General features: G+C 56.8%; 1 protein-coding gene across 6 annotated transcripts; it reads left to right on the top strand.

Moving 5' to 3' along the window:
• The first annotated feature begins 909 nt into the window (after positions 1–909).
• On the top strand, positions 910–14459 carry INSYN1 (inhibitory synaptic factor 1). Of its 6 annotated transcripts, none has more exons than XM_063652739.1 (3): positions 910–2157; positions 3166–3288; positions 13629–14459. In XM_063652739.1, exons 2-3 carry the CDS (start codon positions 3217–3219, stop codon positions 14352–14354), a joined length of 798 nt encoding a protein of 265 aa, XP_063508809.1. In that variant the 5' UTR covers positions 910–2157; positions 3166–3216; the 3' UTR covers positions 14355–14459. The 6 variants fall into 6 exon arrangements, with proteins under 6 accessions (XP_063508809.1, XP_054307736.1, XP_054307738.1 ...); XM_054451761.2 differs by having other exon boundaries at positions 2566–3288; XM_054451763.2 differs by lacking the exon at positions 910–2157 and having other exon boundaries at positions 3265–3288; positions 13629–13703; positions 13795–14459.
• Positions 14460–15171: the final 712 nt, after the last annotated feature.

The raw sequence follows: 15171 nt of genomic DNA, 5'->3' as shown, positions 1-15171 counted from the left end.
CAATATCATAGCTCCCTCCACCGCGGGATAAAATCTAAGCTCCTAACCATGGTCTCTGAGTCTCTCTGTGGTCTGCAGTCAAAATGGTATCTAAAAGGCCACAGTTAACTTAAACTCCCCTCCTCCCATTTCTGCTTCTGAGCCTGTGCTCCCACCCTCCTCCCTGCCTGGAATGCTGATCCCCACCCCCCCACACTGACAGTCACTCCTACTCCTCCTTTGAGATTCAGCTCAGGGGTGGCCTACCTGGCAGAAGCTGCCAGGCCCTGGCCTGAACTGCACCCTCCAACCCACACTTCCCTACCCCCTGTTAACATTGCTTCCAGAATTTGCCTCTGTTGTGACTCAGGAGTGTCCCCGAGCCGTGAGCTTTCTGAAATGCTCCGGTGGCCCTAGAGTCTAGCATGGAACCTGATGCACAAAAGGCCTCTAATACATGAGTCAATGGTTGAATAGCTGAAGGAAACGATGGGTGTCCAAGACAGCCTCCAACCCCCAGCCCTGCCGACCCAGAGCTTGGCACACAGTAGGTGCTCAGGAAAGGTTGGCAGTATTCTATTTTCTGAATGAATGTGATTTCAGGCAAGGTCGGGGGTTGGGTTATGTGGGGGGTAGAAGGGAGGGTCTGGATGCGGGAAACGTGGCCAAAAGGGAAGCTTGGGGGCAGTGCAGTAGGGGAAGGGGGCAATGGGGTTGTCTAGAGAGGTGGGAAAGGAACGAAGTCCCCAGAACGCTGTCCCTCCGCGCCCCAGGTCAGCAGCCGTGGCGTCCGGTCAGTCCGCCTCCAGCCCCGCCAGCGAGACCCTTCCCCCTCGCCCGGGTGGCGAGACCCCCCTGGCTCGCGCTCTTGGCCCTCGGGGTTGGGAGCCGTGTGTGTCGCTTTAAAAGCTCCCTCCCGGCGCGGCGGGCCGGCCCCTTCCCTGACAGCGCCGAGGCAAGCGGAGCCGAGCGAGCCGGGCGGCCTTTAAGGGAGCCAGCGCCCGCCCGGGCGGCCAGTCCGGCGGGGGGCGGCGGGGCGGGCCGGGGGCGGCCGGGGCGCGGGCGGCGCGGCGCCGCGGCGCTTGGGGAGCGGGCCCAGGCCCCGGGAGCCCGGCGGGGCAGGGCAGGACGAGGCGGTGAAGGGAGGCCCAGCCCCGACCCGGCGCCTGTTTGCCCCACCGGCGGCGACCCGGCGCCCGGGGGCTGCTGAGGCGGGGAGCCGAGAGCGAACGGACGGGAGGTAGCGGAGCCGAGCGGAGGCTGCGAGCCTAGTGCGCCCCGGCCCGGCCCGGCCCGGCCCGCCGCTCGCCCCCTCCCCTCCCTTCCCCTCGCCGCGCCTCCTCCCCTCGCCTCTTCTCGCCTCCTCTCCTCTCCTCTGCCCGGCGCTGCTCCCGCCTGCGCCCGGGCCGCCGAACCGAGCCCGGCCGGGGCCCCCGGCTTCGCGCGCTCTCGGCTGGGCCCGGCGGGGACCGGGTCCCCGCGGCTGACATCGCCCCTCCTCGGGGACCCGGCGGATTCCGGACCTTTCGGAACGTGAACTGAGACGTGGGAGCGATCTCGCCCAGGGCCGACCGCGGGGCTGGGCTGAGCAGACCCTCGCGGCCGCTCCGGACGCCGCGGGTGCCGGGGCGCGGACGTTCTGGGTCCGGGCTGAGCGCGTCCAGGGCGCCCGGCGGTGCCAGCTCACTCCGGGCGGGGTAGGGCAGGGCAGACCCCAGCGGAGCCCGGACCCGGCCGATCTGGACTGGACAGAGCGAATCTCGGACGGTGCAGAGCCCGGGGAATGCCGGGCGTGGGCTGAGGGGATCCCGGCGCCCTCCCAGCCCTCCGACTTTGGCTCACGCGCTGGGACCGGCCCGGCGTCTCCTCCGCCTCCCCGCGCCCCGGTCACCTGTGGTCTCGGAGCCCCAAATCTGCCGGACCCTCGCTCATTCCCGACCCCGAGTCTGGAGAGGCTTGAGAAAGATTTTTCCTGCCCCCTTCCCTGGAGCGCGGAGGCCCCGCCCCCTCCCACCGCCCAGATGTCTCCGGTCACGGCTCGGAGGACCTCCCTGAGGCCCGGGGCCGAAGGGTCCAGAGAGAGAAGCCCGCCCTAGGGAGCCTTGGGGGCCCCCCAACCCCGTCTTGGGGCTTGGCCCCCGACGCTGCTTGGAGGGAAGGCCGGTGCCCCCACCCTCGGTGAGTCCAGGAGTGGGGGTTCTGAGGGAAGGCGGGGCTGGGGGAGGGAGGGTCCGCTGGGAACGAGGGCACCCTGGGGGCGCTAGGAGGGAGGATGGGTGACTGGAGAGGCCCTCTGGTGAACCAGCCTGAGCAGGCCTGGCTGGGGGGAAGGTGGGGGGGCGGGAGCTACGGCCAGGGTGCCCCGTAGCAGGCTGAGGACTTCTGCTTCTAAAGCAGGGGCTCCCTCCCTTTCCCTCTAGAGGAGGGGCTGTGCTGTAAACCATCTGCCTCCACCACCCCTCCCCACAAAGAAAAAAAAAATCCCCAGCGAGGAAGGGTGCAGGCTGGCGAGAGGAGGGAGGCAGCGGCATTGCCGGCTGGTGCTGCAGCCTGGGAGGGCTGACGCTAGGCTCGCTCTCTCCGCAGGGGGCTGCCCTCTTCCAATCCAGCTCCCTCCCCAGAGCTGCCCATATCCGGAGCCCCTTCCACATCTGGAAGACCCTGGCCACCATCCCTCTGCAGGTGTCAGTTGCATCCAGAGACCTCTGCCTTTGCAACTGCCTAGGAGTTGTGAGGGGATCCCTGCTGCCTTCCCCCATCCCAAGGGCATCTCTTACCCTTAGTCCCTGCAGAGTCATCCCCCTGCCTCTGTGTTCAAGCTTAGGCAGAGATCAGCTCTGCACACCCACAGGCACTTCAGGACCTGGAGGCCACTCCTGGGACCCAAGGTCCCTCCCCCTGCTCTCCTGTGTCCTCACCTTGACCCCCTCTGCCAGACTCTGTCTCCCTCTGGGTGTCCCACTCCCGACCCAGAGGCAGAGGAGGCTGGGTGGCAGGGGGCAGGGGCTGGTTGAGGGCCGCCCAGGGCCAGGGTGGGCTGGGGGGCCGTTAAGATGTGGAGCTCTGCCCAGCCGAGGGGGGCTCCGTGGAGGCAGACGCAGCGTGTGCCCAGCTGGGGGGAGTATGGGCAGGCCTGCGGCCACGTGGTAAACGATGAACATTCGGGGCGCCCCGGACCTCGGGCAGCCCAGTGACGACCCCAGCAGTGGTGGTGAGCGGGAGCGGATTCGACAGCGCATGAAGATGGTCATCGGGCAGCTTGAGGGCATCCTTCGCGAGCTCAAGGAGGTGGCCAAGGAGCTGAGGGAGGTAAGTGAGGGGTGAGGAGGGACCAGACAGACCATAAGACAGCCTTCTTGGGCTTGACACAAAAACGTACTCATAAATACGTTGGAGTGTGCAAAGCTGCGTGCACATGTGTCACTCTACTGGGGACCTTCTTTCTCCTTGCTCTCCTTTCCCCAAATCTGCTTTGCTAAAAATCTCATCAGACCCCAAGGCTGGAGGGGCCTGGGTGTTGTAGAGGTTACTTGAGCAGCACGTCAGTGGGCCTGGAGCTCTGGGTTAGCACGAAGGGCTGCCAAGATGGCCAGTAAGGACTGAATCCCACCACAGCTTCTTAGTGGAAGACACCCTTCTGGGACCCAAGCTGACCCTTGAACCCACCATCTGTCTCCCAGACTCTGACCTGGTCACAAGGGGCCCTGGGAGAGTACAGATAGTTCTGCTGAGGTGGTTTCCACCGCTTGAGGCCCAGCTCAAAGCTTATCCCTAGAAATCACACAGATACTGAGAACCCTTGATCTTGGAAAAATTTAAGCCAGCTATGTCCTCTTTGTCCAGGGGTAAGAATGGGTTTGGGGGTGCTGTAGTGGGTAACAGAGTTCCTTGCATATTTTGGCAGGGGCAGGAATCCTCCCTAAGGGGATGCGTGTCTCCATCCCACTGCTCTAAATATTTTTGCCAAGGCTGAAAAGCCACTGAGAAATGCTGGGATGTGTGTGTCCCTCTCTCTCTTTCTAAGTGGAGCCCGGTTTAATTACTGCTTCTCACATCGCTGGGGTAATGAGGTACACATGTCCTCAGCCCTGCCCCCTGGGCTGCGTTCGAGTCCAAAATGCATGACCAGTGTTCTGAGCTGCTAGCCTGAATTTGCCCACTGGGTGCCATTATACCAGCCAGGTGGGCTTTAGGCAAATTTCAACTCCTTGTAACCAGGGCCCCTGCAGAGATGGCAGGGAGAGTGATTGAGCTGGAGTTATGGCTTCAAGCTCTCCCTGGCCAGCTGTGCAGGGAGGACAGGGGCTCTAGGAAGGCTGAGGAGGTGGGGTGACGGTACGTACCAACTCCAGGCTGGCAAAGTGGCATTGCAGCCTGGCCTGAGAGCCAAGGAGGAGGGGTTGTTTGAAGGACACTGTGTTCAGAATGGGATAGGGAGTGGGCATAGAGATGCCAGGACAAGAGCTGTCCAGGGTCAGCCTCGTGGATCCTCCCAGGAAATCCCATCTCAGAAGATGGGAATGACTGTTGCTTCAGGCAGACTGAGGTGGTGGTGCTTCTGCCCAAGGACTGGGCCAGCCATAGTCTGGGTTGCACATCTTTGGACAGTACAATTTGGAGATCAAACGCCAGATGCCCCTGCGCAACCCTTCCTCCTCCAAACTCTTGGGTCCAAGGCACTACAGTTTTCCCCCTGCCTCCATCTTATTTTAGATCAGGGCCATGGGAACTGTCCAAAGTCTCAGTCTTGGCCAGGGACATGAGACCTATGCCCTGGCAGGTACCCACAAAGAGCCAGGATTGACTCTAAGCCTGGGAGTCAACTCTGATACAACTCCCAGCCTTTTCCCAACTGGGCATCTTCCAGGCATCTGTGTTCCCTCTCCCCACAGCATAGCCACCCAGAGCTCAAAAGGATCTCATAGGTAATCCAGACCAGCCCTGTCCATTTACTATTGAAGAAACTGAGGCCCAGAGAGCAATAGGGGCTTGTCCAAGGTCACACAGCCTACCAGTAGCAGAAGTAAGCCTAGAACTCGGGTTCCTGATGCCTTTTCTGGGGTTTCAGCAGGTGAGCTACTGGGCGATCTCTTTGCATTTTGACAGGGGCCTTCCAGAGATGATCCCTTATGCTCATCTGTGATGCAATAGCTCTAGGATTTATTTGCAGATCTTTCAGATGCCCTCTCCTTCCCTTTCACACTCACCCACTCCCATGTCTCCAATAGCAGAGCTCCAGGTTCACAGGCTATGCAGCCCAGAGGCCTCAGCCAGGACAGAGAAAATGAGTCCCCTCCCCCCACACACCCTGTAGGCCATGTGCCTCCACCCAAGACTTTGGCAGGTTGCTACGGCAACCAGAGCCTACCCCGTATGCCACTGCCTGCCCGCTGCCAATGGCACCCAGCTGGGGGAGTGGGTAAGCCTCAGAACTCTCTCATCCCCCAGGCGGGGTCTAGACACAGGGTGACAGGCAGAGGGGAGTGTGGAGGAAGGCAGGTGAAGCTCTGGGAGGCCCAAGCAGAAGAAGAGATGCCATCACTGTCTTCCTGTGAGATGGGATTTGCCAGGGATGGGGTTACCAAGGTGGGGGGGTGCCACACCCTGGTTTGGAGAAAAGTGTTGGAATCTCTCTGCTCTCTGGAACCTGTGGTCTTGGCTCTTGGCTCTCCAAGGGAGCTGTAAAGCTGAATCTGCCCGGCTCTCCTCAGTCCCTTTGTGTAGCATTTTTTTTATCGGGGGCATGGGTAGGCTCAAGGTTGAGAGGCACTCACTTGTTCCCTCACCTCACCCCATGACCTGGGCAGCACCAGCTTAGAGCCCACCAGCTGGGCTCTTGTCTCAGGCCAAGCACTTAGAAGTGGAGATGAGAGTCACATACAAGACTGTTGGGGGTGGGGGGCTGCACATATGCTTGGTGAAAGAACAAGGCCAGCGGAGTGGAAGGGCTTAGCTTTATTCCCCTCGGCCATCTTCCTCCTCTGCCTGCTGCTCCCCTTCCCTAGCCCCCTGATGCCACTGATTATGGCAGACTCTCCTCATCCTCTTGAGCATATGGCCTGAAATTCACTGAAAGATGAGCCACACCAAAGCACTTCCTCCCCAGGTCCCTCAGCCTCAGTTTGCTCATCTCTGAAATTGAGATGTGGTGATTTGCACTGCACAGTGATCTTACAAGGATTTATTAGGGGCTTGGCATGCAGTGGGCTGGGGGGGGGGCGGTGGTCAACACCTACTCACACTCCTAGAGGAGTTGGAGTTCCCTCTCCCACACCTCCCTCGCCCTCGCAAACCCCTGCTACAGCTCTGCCACTGGCTCCCTGGGCGATGAGCAAGTTCTATCCCATTGGTGGAGAAAGTCTTTTAAAGGATTAAGTGAGGTGAGGAATGTAAAAGTGCTTTGAAAGCTAAAATTGTGCTGCAGAGGGATATGACGGTCAATCATTAATTAGCCCTTATCTCTCCCAGGCTCCCCAATACTCCAGGATACCGGGCCAGTCCCAGCAGGTTCTCTAAGCTCCTCAAAGTTCTGTAGATCTTAAGTTAGAGATGCAGAACAGCTCAGGAGCTATGAGCATGGGCTTTGCAGCTAGATGCCTGTAGCTCAAATCTGAGCTCCACCCTCTCCTTAGCTGTGTGAACTTGCGAAAGTTACTTTACCTCTCTGTGCTTCTGTTTTCCCATTGGTAAAAATGGGGAGACTACATTTTAGGCATCCTCCCCTACCCCTGCCCCAGGATTGTTACAAGAATTAAATGAGACATATATAAAGCACTTAGCACTATGAGAGGCACAAAGCTCACTCCGTATCTGTTCGATGTTTTTAATGAATTATTCTAGCGCTGGCCTGCTCCTCAGCTCCACGTACGGCCTTGTTTTCTGGAATCACATCAGCTTCTTAGCCATGACCAGGGAGGTCAGGACCACATCCTGGCCTCCTGGCTGGGGCCCTTTAGTTTCTCCTGCAGTTGGCAGTCTCACTCCCTGCCAGTGGGAAAAGCGGATAGAGAGTGACAGGGATGGGGGCAGGAAGGGGGTCTCCAATAAGGTGGTCTTTGAACAGAGACCCCACAGAAGTGAGGATACAAGTCACATGGCTATCTAGGGGAAGAGCATTCCAGGCTGAGGGTGCAGCCGGTGCCAAGGTCTCGAAGAGGAAGTGTGCTTGGCATATTCAGGTTCAGTAAGGAAGCCAGAGCAGCTGGAGGGCAGTGAACAAGGAGGAGAGCAGAGGAAAGGTCAAAGAGGGAGCAGGGAGTCAGATTCCATCGAGCCATGCACAGCATGCACGGAATTTGGATTCGTTCTCAGTGAGAATCCCACACACTCTCCAGGAATCTGCTGGTCATGTTTCTGGGTGGGAATCTGCCTCCCCACTGCTCCCCCGTTACCCACCCACCAGAAGCTCCCAAAGGCAGGGTTAAGGGCCCCCGTCCTTGGCCCCCAGGTATTGAGCTTACCTTGAGCAGGTACTTGGCCTCCTCATCCTTGGTTTCCCCCTCCCCCAGGCATCACTCAACATGGGGGCTCAATAGTGATCCTTGCATTAACACCAGTGTCTCCCACATCATCAGTGACTCTTGGGTGGGATATAACTTAAGGGCATAGTTGTTCACTTTGACCCAAACACCTCAGGAAGATGGAGGGGTTGGCACAACGTTTCCCCAGCCTTGGGTGGCAGTGGAGGATCCCCCCACTGGATTTGCCTGGGAAGCAGTCATCCTGGCATTTTGTTTCTCGGCCATTCCATTGTGCAGTCCCATCAGCAAGGGGCTTTGTCTGAGGTGGCAGGGAAAGCCATAGGCCATGCAAGTGTGAGATAAATGTGGCCCAGCCAGGAAGCAGCTGGAGCAGGAGAGGCTGGGGACCACGGAGCTGTGCCAAAGTGGGTCAGCTCCATCACCCGCAGCTCAGCAAGAATTGCGCGGATTTTTTTCTTATTATTTTTGTTCACGCCTTCCTTTCCTCCCTTTTCTCTTTGCCTTCTCGTCCTCCGGACAGATTTACCAAAGCTCCCTGGCCAATTAGGCCAAATTGCAGGATGAGAGCCATGAATCATGGTCAGCTCGCTGCCCCTCCAACTCCACAGCCCCCCAGGAAGATAATAACGTAATCACAGAATTAAAAAATAATCAGTGGTCATAAATAATGCAGAATCCCCAGTTATGTAACCAGCTGCCTTGGGGAGCTGGGAGAGAGGGAAGGAGGTGGCAGCTTGTCAGGGGAGGTGAGGTGGGGCAGGGTGGGGGGTGTGATGGGGGGTCCAGGGGGTACAGGATGCTGGTTCTGGGACTACAGGTCCTCAGTCCTAGCTCTAGGGCCTTAAGGAACACAGCAAAGCTTCCACTGGAGAGGGGGCTCAGCCAGGGCTGGAGAGAGGGTTGGGGTCTGGCAATATAGGATTGTCCAGGACTGTAGAACTCTTCCTCAGAAAAGAAGCCCCTAGCAGGTTTTTTGTTTTGTTTTTTGAAACGGAGTCTCGCTCTGTCGCCCAGGCTGGAGTGCAGTGGCGCGATCTCAGCTCACTGCAAGCTCTGCCTCCCGGGTTCACTCCATTCTCCTGCCTCAGCCTCCTGAGTAGTTTTTATTAAGCCATCTGTCTCAACTCATCACTCATCCAACAGCTGTGTTTGCAGAATGTGCCGATCCCTGTGCCAAGCTGGGGATGTAGCGGTGAGCAAGAGACCTAGTCCTGCTCCTCATGGGGTTTACTGTCTAGTGGGGAGACAGACATCAACCACATTATAACATATAGGTGCAAAATTGTAGCAGCGTTAAACATTGTGTAACATTTTAAGGAGAGGTGCAGGGTGCTTTGAGAGCCTTTCATAGGGAACCTGACCTCAGCTGGGGATCAGGGAAGGCTTCCTTCTCAAAGTGAAGATGGAGTGAGTAGGAAAGGAGGGAGGGCGCGTCAGGTGAGGCCCAGAGGCAGAAGTGAGCTCGATGGAGTGTGTAGGGGTGGTGAGGAGGCAGGCCTGGCAGGGTGGAGGCTGCTTGCTGGAGAGGAAAGGGGGTGGGTAGGGAGTTATGTTTGGGAGGCTTAGGAGTTTGGAGAGTATGGAAGGGCTGGAAGCAGAGGGGCAACGTGGTCCCCTTGGCTGATGAGAAAGTTCCCTAGGTGCAGCATGGAGCAAGAGCTGGGAGGAAGTTGCTATCGGTGGGAAGACTAGATGGGTGCAGTTTTTCAGCGAGGGGCGCTAAGGCTGTGACCAGGACAGAGGCTGGGGACACCTCTGGCACGAGGCTTGCAGGTTGTGTCACAGCCCTCAGTCCTGCCCTTGCTCTCTAGGGCTTCCTCTTGGTCTCTTCAGAGCAAGTCATTCTTGGTCTTAAGGTGCAATACCCAGGAGTCAAGTCTCACCCTCTGGTCCCAGCTCAGCTCCTCCCAGTCTCTGAGCCTCATTGTCCCCCTCAGCAAACACATTGAGACAGGTGGACCCAACAGTGCCTGCAGTCCCTTCTGGCTTGGGGGTTGTCTGATTCTGTAATTTTATGGTTCCATTTCTCTCTCCACTCTCTCTCTCCCCCTCTCTTTCCTTCTGTGTATATAATTATTTCCATGCACTCCAAGACAATCTCAAATTACATGTAGGCAAAATGATTATTAAACCTCAGGGAAAAATCACAGATTTCAAGACATCCAAAGCAGAGAGCAAGACTGGGGTCTGCTCCACACCTGCCCTCACCATTGGCCCAGGAAACGAGGCACCAGGGAAGGGCAGTGGGGATTATGAACTGACCCAGGCCCCCCACAGAGAAGCTGCATACCCTCGGGCACATGGCTTCCCTTTCACATCCTCACTATGTCATTCATCAAGTGGTGTGACCTGTCTCACCTAATAGGTTGGGCCAGATTTGCCTGTGGGCCTCATAGCCAGTTGGTTTTTAGAACTTCTTCTGGTTCTATTCTTTCTGGAGACAGCCCTAACTTTGCGCAAAATAGGTACTGTCCATGTGCTAGGTTTTGAAAGGCCCGGTATGTCCCATTATTCTGCCACAGGCACTGGAAATTCTGTCACAGTCACTGGACCCACATCAGAGAGTCATTCCTTTGGTGCAGAACTAATTCCCACTGCTCTTAGGCCTGGTGCGGGGGCATGATCACATGTTAGCCCCCAACGGTGCATTGTGGATGTTGGTAGTCTGTCTTGTTCCATATGCTGTCCAAAGCGCATTAAGCCATTAAATCCTCACAACAGCCCTATCAAGTAGGTATTACTAGAATTCTCCTTTGCTGATGAAACTTAGGCACAGAGACGTTGAGTAACTTGGCCAAGGTCACACAGCTGGTAAGCAGTGAAGCCAGGGTGGGACTCCACGTCTGGCTCCAGAGCCCAGGTTCTTAAGTGTTTAGCTATCTTGACTCTGCGATGTAAAACACATTCATATCTGTTAAATTTTCTTTTTTTTCTTTTTCTTTCTTTCTTTTTTCTTTTTTTTTTTTTTTGAGACAGAGTCTCTCTCTGTCACCAGGCTGAAGTGCAGTGGCGCGATCTCAGCTCACTGCAATCTCCGCCTCCTGGGTTCAAGCGATTCCTCTGTCTCAGCCTCCCGAGTAGCCGGGACTACACGCACGCACCACCACACCCAGCTAATTTTTTTTTTTTTTTTTTTTTTTTTTTTAAGTAGAGACAGGATTTCACCATGTTGGCCAGGATGGTCTCAATTTCCTGACCTCATGATCTGCCCACCTCGGCCTCCCAAAGTGCTGGGATTACAGGCATGAGCCACCGCACCCGGCCCATATCTGTTAAATTTTCATCACCCTGGGTGAGGAGGGGAGTGTTACTTCCTTTTATAGGACAGGAAATCAAGCCCCGGAGGGGATAATCATCTGCCTAAGGTCTCTCAGCCAAGAGGTGGCAGACGTGGGACTCGGGAATGCAGGCCTCCCTCTTCCTCTTTCCTCCATCCCGCCAGGTTGGAACCAGAGAGGAGTATACTAATAAAGAAGAGGAAGGGCTTCTTGGGTTGGGGGAGTGTTCCAGCCTGAAGGCTTGGGCTCCTGCCATGTGTACCCTGGATCTTCCCTGCTGCTGGGCCTGAGGCCCAATGGTGCTTGTCCTCACTAAGCATCAGGAGACCCAGCTTCTGAGCCCAGCCTGGCCTCAGCTGACCCTGCGAGGTCACAGCCAAGTCATGCAACTCCAATTCCTACTGGCATTCTGCCCCGCCCTCAGGCAGCAGCAAACTCCACAGTTCTGGCTTGATCAGGGGAGTCTCATTTGAGGGCATAGCTGCCCCAGAGGTGGTGGGGCCTCTCCTGAGGCCATCAATGCCTTGAGTTGCTGGTCTTCACCCAGCTTAAATCTCCCAGTGCCCTAGGCTAGTGGTTTTCAAAGCATGTCTCTGGACCAGCAGCAACAGCACCTGGAGGCACACTAGGTAGGCACCTTCTCCAACACCACCCCAGACCTGCAGAACCAGAAACTCTGGGGAGTGAACTGAGGGACACTCAAGTCTGAGGACCCCTACCCTAGGCCAGTGCTCCCACTAGCCCTTGGGTGGAGCTTAGGTTGAGCAGGGGCTTCTGGGAGATAGGAGTTTCTCTGAGGTTCCTTTGGGGCAGGAAGGCATCATCCTGGGAGAAGCACAAGAAGAAGTAGCCAGATTGGAGGGTAGGGCCCTATCCTTAACGCCTGCCCAAGCCCAGCAGTCACAGCAGCACTTCATCATGGTGTGCAGTTTTGCAGGGGGCCAAAGGGGGAGATTCTCAGCTTTCCAGGGACTAGTGCCCAAGACTCCTCATCTGTAGACACAGGAGACAATGATCTCATGGATGGAGGTGAGCACTTGAAAGTATGGTGCATGGTAGGTGCTCAGAGATGGGAGATGGTGTCATTTTCATCCCCAGTGCTTCGCAGAGCCCTTTTGCTGCCCTTCTCACTGTTCTTCATGAAGCTCTCATAAGGTTGGCTGGGATTGTCATACTCACTTGGTGGTTTGGGATTGTCATACCCACTTGGCAGTGAATGAGGCTGAGGTCCAGAGAAGTTCTGTGATCTTCCAAAAGACACACAGAACAATGTCAAAGCTAAGTCTGGAATCCAGATGTCCTGATTCCTCCAGCTCTTCTGGAGGCCTCAGCCAAGTGGTTTCCCCACCCCTGGCCTGGGCAATGGTTGAGGGGCCATCTCTAGGTATCAGCACCCAAGAAGCTTCTCAGAGTCATTCCTATAAACAGAGTCCTAGAATCTCAGACATGGAAGGAACCTTGGAAATAAACTAGTTCACCCACCCTCTTTGCTTACAGACTGGGCAACTGAGACCTACAGAGGGAAAATGGTTGACCAGGTCTCCTGCATCTAGCCCCTGACTCCTGACCAAGTGGTCTTCCCACCGGCCCAAGCCACTCTGGCCATCACCTTTGTCCTTGCTTTCCTCTCACTTTGGGGCACTCACTACCCCCACTCCTTGCCAAATACTAGCACATCCCTGGACAGCAGCAGCCATTAGCAAATGTTTGTTGAATTAAGGACTTCACGAGTTAATTAATTAATTACCTGCTCTGACCCCAGGTTGAAGGGTGCTGGAGAGGTGCTGGGGGCTGGATTCTGATCTGGATGACTCACTGTGGATCTCTTGGTCTCTGTTACTCTGACTCTTGGCCTCTCTGCTTTGTTTCCATTGTTTTTCTGTTTTGTTTTCAGTTGGAATCTTCTCTCTCCCTTCTCTTGCCCTGTCCCGTCCCTGTGTCTCTGACTGGATCTCCGTCTTTCCCTCACTGTCTTCCTCCCTGATTTATGTGCTGACAGTGGCCACCCAGGCAAGGGAGTGTCCCAAGCCAGGGCCGCCTGTATAGAAGCCAAGGGCTTCACTTTATGCGAGGCAGGCCAGGGTGGAGTGACCTCTGCAGCTGAGCTGCCCCCTGAGTGCATTGAACAAGCAGCTCTGGGCCCAGAATAGATGGCTTCTTTATTGCTTATCAAATAATGCTTGCTTTATTCCTTCTCTCAACAAGCCAGGATTGATCTCCACTTGTCAGTGGGCAGGGAAGGGGAAGGAATGAGGAGGCTCCGGGAGATGGAGATGAGGGTGGGGTGACCCAGCCAGTGCTGTACACCTGGTGTTCTTGCCGTGAGGGATGGTGGAGACCCAGGGGCGACAGTCACCAGCCAGCTGCAAGGACTGGTCCAGGATGCTTTAGAAAGCCCACACAGGGTCTTCCTTGTGATCACCCACATCATTTCCTCTCTGAGGGTGCGTGGGCTGCTCAGCTCTTTGTGGAATGGGCTTGCTGGAGGCCCTCAGCCCCTCTGAAATGGCCCCCTCTCAAACTAAGGAAGATTCATCCCTGATCACCAGGGCTGCCCCTAGAGCAGCTGCTGTGTTTGAGAGACAGGGGTGAGTGAATGGATGGTGTGCAGGGCTGGAAAGCAGTTCCCTCTCCCCCAGGGCACTGAACAGTGGTAAACAGACCTTTGGGAAGGGCCGGAACAAGCTCTGTCCAGCCTGATCTGATTTGGGCCCTCCAAGGGGCAAACCAACCTGTGACCTCCAGGCCAGTCACCGTCCTACAGGCTCTCCCCTGTCCAGTACGCTCATCAGCCAGGGGGTCTACAGGGATGGGGTGGAGACACACTCACACTTGGCTGACGCAGGGACCCACCTGGCCCCTCTCATCTCCTCTCCCCTTCCCTGGTCAGGTGGTGAGCCAGATCGATAAGCTAACCTCGGACTTCGACTTTGAACTGGAGCCGGACGACTGGACCACGGCCACTGTGAGCAGCACCTCTAGCAGTGACAAGGCGGGCGTGGGTGGCCCCTTTGACCTGGGCCACCTGGACTTCATGACAGCCGATATCCTCTCAGACAGCTGGGAGTTCTGCTCCTTCCTGGACGTCTCTACCCCCTCGGACTCCGTGGATGGTCCCGAGTCGACTCGGCCAGGGGCTGGCCCTGACTACCGCCTCATGAATGGTGGCACGCCCATCCCCAATGGGCCACGAGTGGAGACCCCAGACTCCTCCAGCGAGGAGGCCTTCGGTGCTGGCCCCACGGTGAAGAGCCAGCTGCCCCAGCGGACCCCAGGGACGCGGGAGAGGGTGCGGTTCAGTGACAAAGTGCTCTACCATGCTCTGTGCTGTGACGATGAGGAGGGGGATGGTGAGCAGGAGGCGGAGGAGGAAGAAGTGGGCTTGCCCCCCGAGCCTGCCCATACAGAGGCCCACGCAGGCCCCCACAAGCCCTCCCCAGCCCCCTACAAGTCACGGCGCTCTCCAATGACCAGCCACCGCTCAGGCTCTACCTTGGTCCCTGAACAGACTCGAAGGATCACAAGGAACAGCAGCACCCAGACAGTGTCAGACAAGAGCACGCAGACGGTTCTGCCCTACACAGCCACTAGACAGAAAGCCAGGGGGAAAAACTAGGGGCCGGGGAGGGGGCCGGGGGCGGTGGGCACATAGAGCTATAAATATATATATATATATATATATTTAAACAAATGAAGTCATAATAAAATTTAAAAATGCTAAGGATCCGGCCCCACAGGCCCCAAAGCTTTCACAGAGCTCCTCTTAGACATGAAGATGCCCACTGGCCTCCTAGGTCCCAGGAGGTGTGGGCAGGACTGCCCTTCCTCCCTTCTCATTGCGGGGCTCCTGAAGGGTGTATCCGAAAGTATGTAAATCTGATGAGAGGTCAGATCCTCCTTTTGCTAGCCCCTGAACTCTGTGGTGGAGTCTGGCTGCTGGCCAGGGCCATGTCCTAGAGGGGACATGGTCTAAAGGGAGTGGTGTCCCTTTAGGCCAGGGTTCACAGTTGGGGTGGTTTGGAGACTGCAGGACTCAGGGCCTGGGGGTGGCATCACTCTGGCCAGGCCCTGCATCACTTGCACCCGCCATCCTTCTACTCCAAGGCAGACTTACTCGGCTATACACAGTCCTGCCTCACCCCCTTCCATCTTAGTTAGGGTTGCCTGGGACATAGGGGAATGGCAAGCTGCTCCCATGGCGCAGGCCTGCGTGCTGGGATGCTGGGCATCCACAGAGCCTGAAGGATCGCCTGGGCTGGGCAGGGGTGTGATTGGAGGGTCTGGACCACCCCCAATCCTTCCAGCTCCCATTCTCAGCCTGATCCTAAGACCAAGACCAAAACCTCAGGGCAAAGCTTCAGCCAGCCCTGGCGTGGCCCTAAGCAGACCTGAGATCTGTGCGAGGAAGTAGGCAGCCACTTCCATGGGGCTAA

Source organism: Pongo pygmaeus, chromosome 16 (assembly GCF_028885625.2).
Source record: "Pongo pygmaeus isolate AG05252 chromosome 16, NHGRI_mPonPyg2-v2.0_pri, whole genome shotgun sequence".
Classification (NCBI taxonomy): Eukaryota; Metazoa; Chordata; class Mammalia; order Primates; family Hominidae; genus Pongo; species Pongo pygmaeus.
The sequence above is the reverse complement of the archived record's forward strand: the minus strand, read 5'-3'. Positions and strand labels throughout refer to the sequence as shown.